The sequence below is a fragment of the Equus przewalskii genome, chromosome 19, assembly GCF_037783145.1.
Source record: "Equus przewalskii isolate Varuska chromosome 19, EquPr2, whole genome shotgun sequence".
NCBI classification, from domain to species: Eukaryota; Metazoa; Chordata; class Mammalia; order Perissodactyla; family Equidae; genus Equus; species Equus przewalskii.
The window spans coordinates 64,367,241-64,384,584 of NC_091849.1; the positions used below are offsets into that span (position 1 = coordinate 64,367,241).

The 17,344-nt window shown below is 40.9% G+C and overlaps 1 protein-coding gene across 14 annotated transcripts in view; it reads left to right on the top strand.

The window, feature by feature from the left end:
- KCNQ5 (potassium voltage-gated channel subfamily Q member 5) overlaps positions 1–17,344 on the top strand; it is a 472,281-nt gene that overhangs the window by 396,777 nt on the left and 58,160 nt on the right. For 11 of the 14 annotated variants that reach the window (XM_070584950.1, XM_070584953.1, XM_070584952.1 and 8 more), the window contains 2 exons: positions 10,140–10,234; positions 14,107–14,133. In XM_070584950.1, the coding sequence (XP_070441051.1) occupies positions 10,140–10,234; positions 14,107–14,133 (122 nt within the window). The remainder of the gene's footprint in view (positions 1–10,139; positions 10,235–14,106; positions 14,134–17,344) is intronic. The other 3 variants (XM_070584954.1, XM_070584959.1, XM_070584962.1) reach the window with 1 other exon arrangement.

Genomic DNA, 17,344 nt, shown 5'->3' on the forward strand with positions numbered 1-17,344 from the left:
GGAGTGGCTCAGTTACACCCTGAAGGAGATCTGCTTGCATCTGATGACTGAATGGAGATAGCAATTTTTATTTTTATTTTATTTTATAATTTTTTGTGAGGAAGATTGGTCCTTAGCTAACATCTTTGCCAATCTTCCTCTATTTTATGTGGGATGCTGCAAACCCCGGGCTGTCAAAGCGGAGCATGCAAACTTAAGCACTATGCCACTGGGCCGGCCCCAAGATATTAACTTTTAAACCAAGTTATTCTGCAGCTGTTGACAAGGAAATGGACTGCTGGCCTTGACTTCTAGTACAAACCACCAAGAGTCTCTGTTTTTTAAATTTCCAAGTTTTAAAAGAGCACTAAAGATAAAGTAAACTTTGTTTTCTTGAAGGAAAAGATCCCTAAGTAGTAGGAGTTCAAGATCTGAGGCCGAATGATGCTCACCATAGAGAAAAGAGGCCTCTCGTGCTCTGGTGGGCACACAAAATGCTGAGGCCCAGGACTGACAGGCTTCCATCCCAAGGCACTTCTTAACTAGCCATGAGGTGTTCCCATACGTCTAATGAATTTTTCTCCTTACTATTTTTATCTTTTCATTATCCTTTAATTTATTTCTTATCTTTTAATTCTAGAACAATGGTTTCCCACCTGTGAGTGCAGAAGTTATCCACGGGTTCCTTGCATCCATCCGGGCACCAAGCCCTGACCACCTATGGAACCAATAATACATCTTACACACATATATATACAGAGAGAGATCACTTGCTCTCAGGAGAATGGAGATGCTGTTGTCATGAATAAAGTTCAATTTACTTAAAATCTTTACTAAATTTATTAGCTTTTTACTGCATATTTTTTCACTCAACACATACCCAAAATACAACACTTCCATGTACAGATCCTTGATACTTCTGCATATTAAAAGGGACTCTTTACCCAAAAACATCTTAGAGTATCAGCTGTTCTGTTAGAAAGTGAGCCCCCAGAGGAATTTCCTATGCATGTGTCCCTTAAGATACTGAGTACGCTGCCCAATACAGTTGCCAATGCCCACACGTGGCTATTTAAATTTAGAAATTCAGTTCCTCAGTGACACTAGCCATATCTCAAGTGTTCAATATCCGTATATTGCTGTTGCCTATCATATTCACAAGACATACAGAGAATGGTAGGAGGAACTTTCCTGATCTAACTTATCATCATCAACTACTAAACTGTGCAAAAGTGACTTCCAACTGAACTTGAAAACAGATTACTAACCCTGCAGCAAATCATTGGGCCAGAGGCATTCGTATGTCCACAGCCAGAGCAAGATGGGGACTTCCTCCCGGGTAACCCCTAAAAGGTGGAGAGGAAACTGACTGAACAGTTTGCTTAGAGGTCTAGAATGTTGTTTTATGGAACTGGGTTATGTAACATATATTGTGATCAATAATTGAACTTGTACAAACATGGGTAACAATGGAGTGAAATCATTTATTTTTATTGTACTTAAAACTCCAGTTTGTGTGTTATTCTGAATAAAAAAGAATGTAAAATGAAAGACTTGAAACAATCAAGAGTATCTGTAAAATCAAATCATAGTTCAATGATCAAAATGGAATCTACTAATTTAAGAAGCATTCCTCCCTGTCCAAATGCAATTAGTTTATTTGTTAGACATAGGAATAATAGTGTATTTGCTGTTCTTCCTTGTTGTAACCCTTGGCCAGAATTCACGGCTGTAAGCCTTCATTGTATATTATAGAAATTTATTTTAAGGATGCGCTAGATTGAAAAGCAAGCTTCTTTTGCTGACCCATTCATTTCCTACCCAATAAACCTGCTTTGGTTTGCTGAGCAGACAAAGCATCAAGATCAAGAACAATCTCATTTGCTTTAAGCCAGAGCCACACTTTTTCCAAAGGGCACTGAGATTCCCACATTGCTTTGTCATTTGGTTGGTAAGACAACCAAATTAACCAGCATTTCACGGTTTTAGGGAAACGTTTAAAACCCCAGCAGCTTGCAGCAAATTTAGCTGTGTCAATATCTTTGCATGATTCATTGAAATTAACTTTTCATTTCAAGTGGAACAGTCTGGGAAAGAAAGCAGCTCTCCGTAATGCTTTGAATACCTGCCCAGATGTCACAACTTTTATTACTAATGCCCAAGACCTGTGAAGCGTTTGCAGTTTGCAGAGTGTTTCTAATAGATTATGTCACTTGATCTCCAGGACAAGCCCAGGAAGAGCTAGGACTCAAATCCCTTGTGTCTGAATCGGAATCCATTACTCCTTCCAAATAGCAGCAGTTCGTCCTCATATATACATTCCTGGAGCCCTGGGATTAGCCTCTGAAGATGCTTCAGAAGTTCCATGTTAGGGGTTTACTTCTAGAGGGATTGGACCAATTGAGGGTGAAGTTAAGATGCTTTACTGAGATCAGAAGCAGGAAAATTAAGTCAAAGTTTTTGAAATGAATGCTGACAGAGCAGCTTATTTTCCAGAAGGGAAGAGGTTAGAAGATATTGCTGTGGGAAAGTTAGTTGGCCCAAAAGAAAAAAAAGTTATATATTGAAACTTGGGCTTCTGCTAGTGAAATAACTGAATTTTCATCCAATTATCTTAAAGTGAAGCCGCCAGTCAATAAACTCAAATCACTTATTCAGAGCTTACACATCCTTTTTAGTGCCTCAGTTACAAATAAGAACAGACTTAGAAAAGACAAATTCCTAGGTGCGAAAAACATGACAGCAAAGTAAAAAAAAAGAAAATAGAAGGGGAGATAAAGTTGTGAAAATCTCCCAGAAAGTCAAATGAAAAACAGATGGAAAATAAGTCAAAAGAGATAGGAAAATGAGATGTGCCTTCCAGGAGATCAAAGATCCAACCCACAGAAGTACCTCAAAAAAGAGTACAAGGCATCTAGGGGGAGGGTTTTATCACAGAACTATTACGTTGTAATTCTCTAAAACTAAAGAATAGGAGTGGCCACAACAAAAAGGTCACCAAGGATGCAGAACTGTGAACAATACTTCACAGTGAAAATATCATGGTGAAAACATGAGAACACTTCAAAAACAGGGCATCTTTAAATGCTTTCTGAGCAGAACATATCCAGGGATCAAGAATCAGGATTGTATTGGATTTCTCATTAGCAACCCTCAAGTTAGAAGACGGTGGAACAGTACTTTCAAAATTAGAGAGGAAAATTATTTCTAATCTAGAATTCTATACCCAGCCACACTATTCATGGAGTTTGAGAGTAGCATAAAGACATTTTCAGACATGCATAATCTCAAAACTTTACCTACCATTGACCTTTACTCAAGAAGCTGCTTGGTATATAGGCTTACCTCGGAGTTACTGCAGGCTCAGTTCCAGACCACCACAGTAAAACAAATACCACAATAAAGCGAGTTACATGAAGTTTTTGGTTTCCCAGTGTATATAAAACTTATGTTTACACTATCCTGTAGCCTACTAATTGTGCAATGTAGTAGTGCACAGCATTATGTGTTAAAAAATGTACATACCTTAATTTTAAAATATTGTATTATTAAAAAATGCTAACCATCATCTGAGCCTTCAGCAAGTCACAATGTTTTTGCTGGTGGAGGGTCTTCCCTCGATGTTGATGGCTGCTGACTGATCAGGGTGGTGGTTGAAGTGGGTGGCTGTGGCAATTTCTTAAAATAAGACAACAATGCAGTTTGCCACATTGATTGACTCTTCCTTTCAAGGACGATTTCTCTGTAGCAAGAGAACTAGAGTGTGATGCTTTTGATAGTGTTTTACCCACAGTAGGGCTTCTTTCAAAATTGGATCCAGTCCTCTCAAACCCTGCCACTGCTTTATCAACTAAGTTTGTGCAATAGACTAAATCCTTTGTTGTCATTTCGAGAGTCTTCATAGCATCTTCACCAGGGGTAGATTCCATCTCAAGGAACCACTTTCTTTGTTCATCCATGAGAAGTAACTCCTCATCCATTTAAGTTTTATCATGAGACTGCAACAACTCAGTCACATCTTCAGACTCCACTTCTAATTCTAGTTCTCTTTCTATTTCCACCACATCTGCAAATGCTTCCTCCACTGAAGTCTTGAACCCCCTAAAGTCGTCCATGAGGATTGGAATCAACTTTTTCCAAACTCCTGTTAATGTTGATAGTTTGACCTCTTCCCATGAATCATGAATGTTCTTAATGGCATGTAGAATGGCAAATCTTTTCTAAAATGTTTTCGTTTTACTTTGCCCAGATCCATCAGAGGAATCACTGTCTATAGCAGTTATAGCTTTATGAAATATATTTCTTCAAAACTCAACTTGAAAGTCAAAATTACTCCTTGATTAACGGGCATGAAAACAGCATTAATCTCCTTGTACGTCTCCATCAGAGCTCTTGGGTGACCAGGTGGATTGCCAATGAGCAATAATATTCCAAGAGGAATCATTTTGTCTGAGCAGTAGCTCTCAACAGTGAGCTTGAAATATTCAGGAAGTCATGTTTAAACATACATGCTGTCACCCAGGCTTTGTTTTTCCATTTTCAGAGTGCAGGCAGAGTAGATTTAACGTAATTCCTAAGGGCCCTAGGATTTTCAGAGTGGTAAATGAACATTGGCTTCAACTTAAAGTCACCAGTTGCATTAGCCCCTAACAAGAGAGTTAGCTTGTCCTTTGAAGCTTTGAAGCCAGGCATTGACATCTCCTCCCTAGCTATGAAAGTTCTGGATGGCATCTTCTTACAATAGGAGGCTGTTTCATCTACACTGAAAATCTGTTGTTTCGTGTAGCCACCATCATTAATGATGTTAGCCAGATCTTCTGGATAATTTGCTGCAGCTTCTCCATCAGCACTTGCTACTTCACCCTGTACTTTTATGTTATGGAGATGGCTTCTTTCTTTAAACCTCATGAACCAACCTTTGCTATCTTCAAACTTTTCTTCTGCAGCTTCCTTACCTCTCTCATCCTTCACAGAATTGAAGAGAGTTAGGGCCTTGCTCTGGATTAGGCTTTGGCTTAAGGGAATGTTGTGGCTGGTTTGATCTTCTGTCCAGACCACTGAAACCTCCTCCATATCAGCAATAAGGCTGTGTCACTTTCTTATCATTCATGTGTTCACAGGAGTAGCAATTTTAATTTCCTTCAAGAACTTTTCCTTTGCATTCACAACTTGGCTAATTGTTTGGAACAAAAGGCCTAGTGTTTGGCCTTTTTCAGCTTTTGACATGCCTTCCTCACTAAGCTTAATCATTTCTAGGTTTTGATTTAGAGTGAGAGACATACAACTCTTCCCTTTGCTTGAACACTTAGAGGCCACCACAGGGTTATTAACTGGCCCAATTTCAATATTGTTGTGTCTCAGTGAGTAGGGATGCCCAAGGAGAGGGAGAGATATGGGGGAACGGCCAACAGAGGAGAAGTCAGAACACGCACAACATTGGTAGATTAAGTTCCAGTCTTATACAGGCGTGGTTTGTGATGCCCCAAAACAATTGCAATAGTAATGTCAAAGATCACTGATTGCAGATCACCATAACAAATCTAATAATAATGAGGAATTTTGAAATATTGCTAGAATTACCAAAGCGTGACACAGAGACATTAAGTGAGCAAATGCTCTTGGAAAAATGGCACCAACGGACCTACCTGATGCAGGGTTGCCACAAACCTTCAATTTGTAGAAAACACAGTATCTGTGAAGCACAGTAAAATGAGGAGCAATAAAATGAAGCATGGCTGTACAATGGAATATTATTCAACCATGAGAAAGAAGCAATTCTGCCATTTGTGACAACATGGATGGACCTTGTTATTATGCTAGGTAAATAACCAGAGAAAGACAAATACTGTATAGTACTCCTTATATGTAGAAACTAAATTAAAACAAAAAAAAGTCACTCCTAGAAACCAAGAGTAAAAAGTGGTTGCCAGGGGCTGGTGCAGGGGGAGGAAATTGGGAAAAACGTCACAAACTGTCAGCTAAAGATGACCAAGTTCTGAAGGTCTGATGTGAAACATGATGACATAGTTGAATACGTTGTACCACTTAATTGAAATTTAAGGGAACAGAACTTAAAAGTTCTCATCAAGAAAAACCTCAATAAGATAAATGTGAGAGATGATGTATATGTTAATTCCCCAGATGGGGAGAGTCCTTTCACAATGTGTACGTATATCAAATCACCACCATGTATACTTCAAATATCTTACAATTTTATAAGTCAATTATACCTCAATAAAGCTGAAATTTTTAAGAAAGAAGCTACTTAGATAGAATTCCTTTTCTAGAACAAAGAGATAAACCAAGAAGGAGGGGACATGGGATCCAGGAAACAAGAGATCTCATGCAGGAAAGAGAAAGGAAATCTCTAGGCTGACAGTAAAGGGAAGTCCTGGGACCAAAGCAGCAGTAGCTGGAGAGCAGAGAGCAGGGACCAATGCTGCAGCAGCTGGGGAGCAGAGAGCAGGGACCAATGCTGCAGCAGCTGGGGAGCAGAGAGCAGGGACCAATGCTGCAGCAGCTGGGGAGCAGAGAGCAGGGACCAATGCTGCAGCAGCTGGGGAGCAGAGAGCAGGGACCAATGCTGCAGCAGCTCGAGAGCAGAGAGCAGGGACCAATGCAGCAGCAGCTGGGGAGCAGAGAACAGGTGGCTGGAGAGACCAGGAGAAAGACCTTCAAGGAAACGCAAATTGGAACTGACAGATTTCGTGATACATTTGACTAGTGGAATTTTAGAGACTTTGTTGAGTTTGGGAATGTATTCCTAATAGGTACATAAAGGTAAATCAAGAAACTAAAATGGGGCAATAATAACTCCAAGGAAAACAAAAAAAAAAAGTATAAGAAAGAAAAAGTAGTCATGGACATCATATTGCTGACCTACGTCTAGATGCATGGTCAAAATAGTGCAAACACTAAATAGTGTTAACTGACTAGACTAAACTAAAAACTTAACTAAACTTAACTAAAAATTAACTAAACTGAAAACTATTGGGAGGATGAGAGAAACAGAAAGTATAAGCGGACTATATCATTATTTTTCATGGTAGGAAGTTAATTGAAAAGCCTACAATTGAAAAATCAAGAAATATGAGAACAATCCATAAAAATAGGGATTCTTAAAAACAGAAGCAACAAGATTGAATTAGTGAGAAGTGAGGTGGGGAGAGATTGCTGGTTTTCATCCTAAATCTTTTAGTTCTCTGACTTCTTGAAAAAAAAATCACTTCCCTGTTATTTACACCTTTGGATGGTCGGTTGAAATTAAAATTTCCAGAAAGGGTCAAATGTGTCATAGCTGTCATACCCCAGACAATACAAACCAAATACTCCCACCAACTTAATTGTGCCGTCATTGCGCTTACAGTTGTAGGCGGAGCTTGGACTTACTCAGCTGCCTAGAGCACTGGGGTGCCTGACAAGTGCTGCCTTTGGTTTTCTTTTCCTTCCTGTGGCTTATCCCTGGGTAACTTCAGTCCCTCAGGGCAGTATTTTTCTCTGCCAACTACCATGTGATTTTGGCTTTAAATACAGGAACATCAGCTACTTGACTGTGTGGTTGTGGCCTTGAGGTGCAGCACTAGAAGCAATTAGCTGAGAATGAGCTCAGGACAGGACAAAGTTATTAGAAGAGCAAGAGAGGCACCCTTTCCACTTCCATTCTGACTGTTAGCTGATGTCAGTCCTGAGAGAGATGCCACCTGCTCCTTCTTTGCTTCCCGTTTACAAGACATTTTCAGGAGAAGCCTAATGAAGGGAAGAGGAGCTTAGCCGTTGAGATAAATTTAATAGAAAAAGAGCCAGAATAGTTAAGAAAATCTTCAATTTTCTAGGAGTGGCTTTTTTGCCCCCAATTCTTTATAACATTGGCAGGTAATGCCTTAGTCCCATTTTTTGTTGTATTATTGTTTGGGACTTTTTTTTCTCACTGATTTCATTTTCTAATAATGCACAGAGCTGCTGTATGCTTCTAGTTCTACATAAGTCTTGCTTTCAAAGGTATGTGAGTTCACATGTATATGATGCCTTCTATGAAAACTGCTTAATCAAGGTAGCCACCTATGCCGTCACAGTGTCGGAAGTTCTCGGGCCTCCCTAGAGAAGGGGCTGCATTGATGAATCTGTGCGCTGTCATTGATTACTCTAGATCACTCTGGAAATTGTTTGTACAATATTTGCAAAAACCAACATTTGAAGACGGTACAATGATAATTGCTTTATTCTCTAAAAGATGCCAAGATGCTTAGTATAAGTTTTCACCAATTTGTTGAATAAATCAACATGAGCTGTGTGAGCAAGTCTCCAGGCAAGGAGCTGTGCTTCTATTTCTTAAACCTTCCCTAATGATATAAAAAATCCTCAGGTTTCACTGTATATTTTTCCAGTTTTTTATATCATTTCTTGAACGTTTTACTGAAATACAATGTGCATACAGAATAGAGTGCGGATTCTGAGAGAAATGAGCACCATGTGTGGCCAGCACCCAGATAGAGAAAGAGCATGGCCAGTACCTCCCATGTACATTCTCAACCACTATCCCCAAGGGGAACCACACTGCTGCCTTCCAAAAATCAGTTTTCCTTGTTTTTTGTACTTTATGGAAACGGAATCACACAGTGTGTCCTCTTGTGTGTCTTGTTTCTCTCCTTCAACTTTATTCATGTAAAATTCATCCGTACCGTTGAGTGTAGTTACAGTGTGCTTTTACTGTGTACCTGTCTACGTGTTCATACCCACAACTTATCTATTTATTCTACTGTTGATGGGTGCTTGAGTATTTCCAGCTTTTGTTTGTTAAGATTAGTGCTGTTTGGAGCATTATAGTACATATCATGTGAGGAATGTGTGAGCAAGTCTGTTGAGTATATATGTAGGAGTGTGTAGCTCTATCATGGGCTACGTATATGTTCAGCTTTATTAGCTACTGGCAAACAGTTTTCCAAAGAAGTTATGTCAATTTTTGACTCTTTTTGTTCAGCACACATTTTTTTCAATAATATTCTCAGGAAAGGGAGTATTATTAGATCACTGTTTTCTTCATGTAGGTTCAAAATCATGAAGGATGGTCATGTACTAGAGATATGACCCCTTTCAATGAACTTGCCACATAGACCAGAATGCTCTGATTTACGAATTATAATAAAAGTCTTTCCTCTCAGGAGACTGGAGTAAACACTTGGTCATTAGAGATGTTTGCAGACATATTACAAAGGAAGAAATTCACTAAAATCCATATGGAAAGCAAGTTCAGGCAGTCTCTCAAGTAGACAGTTCAGAAGTTCTTCCAATAACAGTCAGCAAAGGACAGTGGGGGGATTCCAGGACCTAGAACCAGGCAACCTGAGATAGTGTCTCGACTTTACCAACCTTCTGTAAACCTCTTCCTTTATCTGAACCTTTATTTTCTCCTCTAAAAGGGGGGATCTTAACCCTCACTGTGATTGTGAGGATTATATGAAAATACTTTGTATTATATATGTCAGGTATAATTATACGAAGTAGACAGAGCTTATATTTTATATCAAAGAACTGTAAACATATTCTTAGACCATGGCATTGAATCCTTACGTGCTTTCCAATTATATTCCTAGACAATGCATTCTCCCCAATCTTGTTTTAGTCCTGCTTTTTGTTATCAATATCTTCATTTCTAGCATTAGAAGGATTGCATAGTTCAGCTTCAGGGAATTTCAGTAAATCATTAACATACCCTGTGGGCATTAGTTTACCAGCTGGTTTACTGGCTAATTTTCTAGGTGCATTGTGGATGTTCAGGGTCCTTTGCCTCTCGCTTTTCCAATAGTGATTAAAGACGTGCAGTTGGCTGCCGGGATGCATGTGCATGCTCAGATAGTTGGCCTTGGGTAATGTCATACCTTTCCCTAACCAGTTCAAAAATTGCTTTATGCTATATTTTTTGGTACTTTTGTTCTTTGATGTGAGTTGTTATGAAAAGCAGTTCCACTGATGTGACATGACGCTGTGTTTAATAGCCGGCGGACAATGTCTAGTAGTCTTCCTCACCCTGTGGGGCTTTATAAGGGCTCAGTATGACAAGCGGAGATTCTTAACATGCATTGACTTCATAATCGCCATTTCATTTCATTCTATCTCCCTCTCTTTGCTTTTCTTTTTTATGTCGCCGTGTATGCCCCATGCAGTGTGTTTGGCGTAGTTACGCAGCTGACGAGAAATCTGTTTCCATTGCAACCTGGAAGCCGCATTTGAAGGCCTTGCACACCTGTAGCCCTACCAAGTAGGTATCAGTGTGACAGTTGGTGCTGTAGCTGAGTCTCTTCAAATTTGTAAAACAAACCATACAAAAAAGTGTCTATGTTTGGCTTGTCTTATTCTCTGTTGCTCTTTGAAAGATTCAAGCCTTCTCAGTAGCAACTCAGGCACAAAACCACATGGACTCAGTATCATTCCTCACCATCCAGAGCCTGGGTTTACAGATTAAAGGAGTGTAAACTTTTATAGAGATCTATTTCTACTACTTCATGCTGGTTTTCTAATATCTCATTTCATAAAACGCACCAGAATTCTGAAGGTAAGCACCACAGTTCCCGAAAAACAATGATCGTTTAAACTTCATATATCCCTTGACCCCAAGCGGGGCATGCTTTGAGAGCAATAGATCTTTGTTAAATAACTATTTTGAAGTCCCTTAAAGTCCATTCTCATCTGGATCCCCTCAGAGGATGGGCCTTGAGCTTTCCCTTGCAGATCAAACTAACACCAGTAGCCCAGCAAGAGAAGAGCTAGAGTCCTAGCAGGACCACAGCTTACAGTGAGGCCCTGGGGCCAACCAGGTTAAATGTGCAGTTATCATGCAAAATGTAAACATGATATTACTCGCATTCACGTTTCACTGGCCAAAGCCAATCACCTGGCCATGCCTAGACTCAAGAGGGTGGGGAAGTTCAATCCTTGTGTGTTCCTGGAAGGAGAGGAGAACCAGAAAAATTAGGAACAGTCCTGATTGTGACCACAATGAACTTTAACTTCCAACAAAACTGTTAGTGCTGGAATCATGGATTCCAGTTCAACGATCAGAGCACATATTAAACTATAGTCACCATCCAACTAAAGAAATCCTCAATGAAACAACTAAAGCAAGGAATCAAGGGAAGGCCTCTGCCAGTCGCCCTGCTTGGCCACAGGCTCAGTTCCTCTGATTGTTCAGAAGCTAGCAAATGGCTTATCTGACATAGGATTCCAGAGTACCTGCTGTTTCCCTTCATAACCCAGCAGAACCTTAATCCTGGTGGCTTCAGGGGCTTCAAGCACTTAACTGCTGTGACTCATCAGAGAAAGCTCTTTCTTGCTGATGTGGAGGAGAAGCCATCCAGGCAAACTGCATGGCTTGTTCCCGGGAGTCGCAGTCTGAAAGGAGGTTTGTGATGCAGCAGAATGCACACTGTTGGTAAGCTGCAGATCCATCCTCACCCGACGGGATCTATGGCATCACTTCCCTGTCCTGCCCTGGGCCTCAGTTTTCCTGGCCATAAAGTGAAGGACAAGAGCAGGCAAGATGCCTTCTAAGCTCTAGTGGGACATGTCTCCTAGAAGTTGTGGTCAAGACTTTGTCACCACCTGTGACAGAGACATTCACAGAGCCCCAGGATTTCAGAGGGGATGGAGTCTGCACAAGGATGGAAGCATGGAGGCCTTTGAGGGAATGTGTGATGACAACCTCTCTTCACTTAGATCTTAAAATTTAGTTAAATTCCATTTATTGAGTATTAGATCTTTCCAAGTTGTAGTATTAAAAAACAAAAAAGGAATATAACTCTGGTGCCACCTATTCCTTGGGGGTATGAATCAAAAATGGGAATCATGTAGGAACTGTGTTTCTCGTCTTCATTGAAGTTGCTGGACAAATGTGCTAGAGAAAGGGCAGTAGGAAAACCCAATGACAGAAGTAGCGGTCTGTTTTCATAGGTGATTCTTCGGCTTCCCACTTGCCCCTTCTGGGATTAAAAGTAGCTCTGAAGCTTGGAAAAACAATTTAATAATGAGTCAATTCTCCCAGATTATGAGCTATTATTTTACTCACATAATTTCTCTCTTTTCCCCAATACTTTCCCTGTTTTAAGTGAGGGTGGTGGGGGAGGAGAAGTCGTGCAAACACCTGCATTCATGGGGTTTCACTGTGGCTGCCAACCGTCCCCCTCACTCTCCTCCCCTTCCACCCCTCATTAACCTCTGAGTCTCAGCCCCATTTGCTGAATAACAGGTGTTTGTCCAGAATGACACAGCAGTCCCTGGCAAAGTTCATGGGAACCCGAACGTCCTAATATCTCTCCATCCAGTTGCACTTCACTGTTTCAGATCGCACTCCTGAATCTGTAATTGTTGTTATTATTTTTCTCCATTAAACCATTGAGGACATGATGGCAATTGACTCTTCCTCAAAAATCATATTCAATGCATAAAATGTCAAAACTTGCCTCCAATTTTAATGTATTCACAAACTCCCTGAAGTCAGTTCAGAACCTCTGCTTTAGCCAAGTGTGTAGGTTTGTGAGTAGAATAATTTACAATGACTTAGAGGGATATTTTACATTTATAACTCACTGGCTTACAGGGTGCAGAGTGACATAGTAAGAAATGGACAAAAACTTCTTTTTATTTACACAATGTATTTCCTTACAATGGTTAGGGTTTAAGAGTGTCTTGAGAGGAAGATCATTCGTTCATTCACACATTCCTTCAACAAGTATTCGCTGAGCACAGGCTATATGCAAGACACTGTTCCAGACACAGGGAAGGCAGTAGTGGAAGATAAAAATACACAGGTTAGACTCTCAGGCCTGAGGGAGTGCTGAGAAGAGACAATAAAGATAAATAAGTAAAACGTACAATAGATTAGGTGATGATAAGTGCTAAAGAGAGAACAAACAGGGGAGGAATTGGGGAGCTCTAGGGGCTGCAGCTCTGAGGAGCTGGCCAGCAAGAGACTACACCATCCACACATTATCACTGCCACTACTGCCATCATCAGTGTTATTGTTGTGTCACAAAACACCAGTGATGGTTTGCAACAGTTCTAGAGACAACCTCATCATAGGGAGTCAGTGGAGGGGAAGCGACCTCTGTGGAGCGAGGGCAGGGTGAGGGGCGTGGCTCAGCTGCCCAAACCTGCAGGGGTGGGCCCACGTTTCTTACTGTCTCCTTCCCATTCCGGTTTGTCTCTTACTACACTTTAGAGGTCTTGACAGTTGCTGTTTCAAAATTTTGTTTTAATAACAGAGGATTTATAAAGGAACATTTTTTTGGATTGTCTTCTCAAAGGGAGTGAAAGCTATGCAAAGGCTGAGACACAGGTAAATATGCTATTTTAGAGAATGAGTCAGACATTTATGAAGCCACGGGGAGTTGTCAAGCTCCAAGGATGTCATGTGGTACCTTCAGAAGTCAGAATTTAGAGATTACCTAATCCAATGCCTTTGATTTATTCATAAGAAAACCAAGATGCACAAGATGGTGAGGTGCCTGCCCAAGGGCCACTAAGCCCATTTTCAAAGAGTGGGGACCCTTCACCGTGTTACATAGACCTGAATTTGCTAAAATGAGTTATTAAAAACTCTGCCCAACACCAGGCTAACACAGTTCTGATCAATTTTCTATGTGTCTGATTCACTTCAAGAGAATTCATGCTTTATATGATATGAAAGGAAATCTGCCTGGGCAAGTGCTAGAAGTACAAGGCCACAGTCACACACCAACGAGTCAGATTAAGGGGCCCAAAAGTCTGCCTAGGCACAGGGGCTGCAGCTAGCGGGAAGACAGCACCATGCCGGACTCTGCTGATGCTGGTCAGCTCAGAGCCCTGCTGTCTCAGCCATTCTTAACTTTGGCTCATGAAGTGTGTGGCTTTTGGTTACATGTGGGCAGGATTGGTTTTGTCCAGTAAGTGTTGTGCTGGCTCAGGTCTATGCCACAAAGAGTTTATGTTAAGAAGTTAGGTACATTTATTATAAGGAATATTGCTTCTTTGGATCTTGCTTGAAAAGAACTACTTAAGATACTTGGTTCCCCAATCTCCAACTTGGCTGTTGTGAAGTGCAATAAATATACTCACCAGTTTATCATCATTTTTCTTCTGTCTGCACGCACCTGAAGGAAAGAACAAGGGGAAACATCAAGCAGGTTTGTGATTTCTCTTCTGCTATATGTTTGTTTATAAATCTGATGCCTAACAGATGTTTTAAATGTGTCTCATGTGAATAAAACCAATCGACAAATACAAGATGATTAAAAATGACCTTTCACAAGATTGCCTGCAAATCTTGCTGTTTTATTGATTTTTCTCCCCTTGGGAGCACTAGTGTCTTTCCCTAACTCACTCTCTGCTTTTTACAGTCTGCAGAGCATGGGACATTCTGGGAGGAAAATAATAATCATGGTCTTGGTTATTCCTTGCTACCATTTTCCCAGACAGAAGTCTTACCAAGTATTCAGATCCTAGGACTTAGTATAAGATACACTCCCCATCAGTAGGACCCTTCTTTTAGAGTGAGAAATTGTTTTTAGGTAAAAGGAACGCTGTGTAGAGGAGGTGAGAACAACCTTCCTGTGACGTCTCCAGCTCAGCGAGCACTGAGGTTTAGACAGGTGACCTGATTCAATAGGCGAATCCTTCCACCCCATCCTATCTTCCAAAGATAGCTCTCTCAGAAACCTCACCAAATAACTTATGGTCGTTGTTTCATGCCTTAGAGGAGAAAGCTTGATCAGATTAAGTAGCAGAGAGTTCTATCTAGATGGAATAGGAAGTGAAAGAACATTTTAATCTGTGTTAGTGAGTTCTCAAGGTCTGGGTTTGGGAGCAAAGCCCTGGAGGACAGAGCCAAGAGTGTGGGAAGGAGCAGAGACAGAAGCAGCAGGAGGCTCCCAGATGCCTGAGGGGAGTGAGGGACACAGGCTTTCTCCTGCTGTTGCCACTGTCTCAGTGATGGGGAAGCAGAGGCACCCTCCTGCCCAGAGGTGGCCCCTGGGTGGGGGCCAGTGTGGATCTGGGGATGGTTCCTTTCACTTGTGTTCTCATAATATATTTATACGGCACTAACACTAGCTCTGAAGTTCACTTCAGGTGATGGGGCTCTGGGCATCCATTTCTGTATTGTATTAATTAACACAAAGGGATTCGCAAATCAAAACCTAGACGTGTTCACTCACGATGGGTTGTGCATGTGGTGGGATGTTCCACATCAAGCACCCCCGGGGGTAGGTAAGCCACCGCGGATGGCATTAAAGAGCCCTCTCTTGTTTGGTGGACACAGAGACATAGCAGGTCCCACCATCCTGCTGTTGTGACAACCTTCTTTGAACAAAGGTTACACAGAATAAATCACAGCCGTTACAAGATATTTTCTTCTCTTTGATGATATTTGGAAAGCTTTCCTTGTCTTGGGAGCTATCCATTTACAAATTATCTCAAAGAGGGATTTGTCTCCAAATCCTAAGGGCAGAGATTGTCTTTGGCCTGAACTCCGCAGCCACCTGAGAGTAAGATCACCTGTCTTGGCTTCACCCTCCAGAACAGAGCTGTTGACACCTACAGGGAAAGTGTGTGATCATGTGGGGTGCTTGCTTAAGTGTAACCTCTATGGCAGTCCTGAGTGAGGGGCACCTGGGCTGACATGATACTGCGCAGCAATTTTCCTTATGTTAGCAAGGCAGAAAGCAAAGACAGAACTTAAGTGTAATTATCAAACTTCTGCTCTCAGTCCAAAAATGAACTAGTCAACTGTCAACATGCAAGAAGACTACCAACCAAGTTTTTTAAATTCTTCATGCTCACATATACCTAAAACATTAAGATTTATTCTGCATGCTTGTGACTGAGTCAAAGGTAACTCACCTGTAGGTTTGAACATATACAGAATGGCTGAGCTAAGTTATTGACTTAGAGAGTCACACGCAGAGATTTTTTGCTTCTCTATGGTCATTGGACATTTGACAAAAACCACCTTGTAGCATGTCCTGCATTACTACTTAGCATGTATGCCCTACTTAACGCTTCATACTTCATGCACTTAGGTCTTCTGTCCCCCAATTCTGTGTCACATCACCCTGCGTGAAGCTATGACAGAGAATGTGCTCAGTAGATAATTCTAGGCTAGTGTAGTAAAATGTCCCTGACCTCAAGGAGTTTATGTAAAGAGAGAGAAAACACCAACAAAAATGGGAAAGAGGAAAAATGTAAGAAGAGAAAAATGAAAAATTGAGAACATTTCAATAATCTGAAGGAAATAAACTGAAGCTCCCATTTTAATATTACCCTAGCTTTCACCTTGTTGGGTTCCATAGGCAAGGAAAGTTGTAATACTGCATAATAAATGCATAAAGACCCCTGTAATAACAATAGCAATGTACCATCTTAGGAAATAAAAAAATCGCACTTAGTCAAGCAAAATATGCCCAAATGAAAATGCGTTTTATATTGAGGATTCTTCCTTAGAAGAGAGCAGATCCGAGTCCAGAATATCATTGACTAATGCTTGACCCAATTTCAAATGGACTGATTAACACAGCTCAAGTGCAGAGCCCTTGACTGTTTGGGGCTGCGGGGTTATTGACGGTAATTTAGATAAGGAGAATAGACACGCTTCAGCCAACCCTGATATCTTCCAGATGCCTCAGAGCCTGGGCTCTCCTGTGTCCTTCCTCACGGTTTCTAGTGTGCTAAGCACTGGGCGTAACCCAAGTGTAGATGAGTTCGACACAGCAGCCAACACCCCTCTCCTGGTCCTGGCACTTGCTGCTCAGAGTGAGAGGGCCACAGCTGTGATGGGGCCACGCACAGAGGCTTCCTCTCTGTAGAGCGGAGTGAGGCATTACACACATATTCTATGCACCCTTGGTTAACTAGGTTCCCTCCGCTGGTTTATGCTTGTTAAAGAGAAGAGTTCATCTTTCCACACTAAGGTTAGGGTACATTTAAATAAAATTTGTCTACAATGTCTTAGACCACAAAGGAAAACATCCAGTTCTGAGATGGTTTTGCATTGTTTGTGACAGATCCAAAATTTTGTTTAAAAATACAAACTACCAGTCTCAAGAGGAGCTCATGTGAATGACAGTGAAAACAAGGGTTCTCTAACTTCCTTTGATATGGAGTCAGGCACAAATTACTGCTAGTCTCATGTGGGCCTGCTCTGTTCTTTCTCTGCTGAGACCCTAAATACAACTTATGTACCACCGTTTAATTATTCATTTGTTTTTCTCTGTCTTACCACTGAAACAGTTCTAATCTTATATGTGGTGGTGAATGTGTTTATTGATTTTATTCCAATTAATCATCCTATTAAGTAATTTTTCAACTCAGTTTGTAAACTGGACAGTTTTTCTCTGTTTT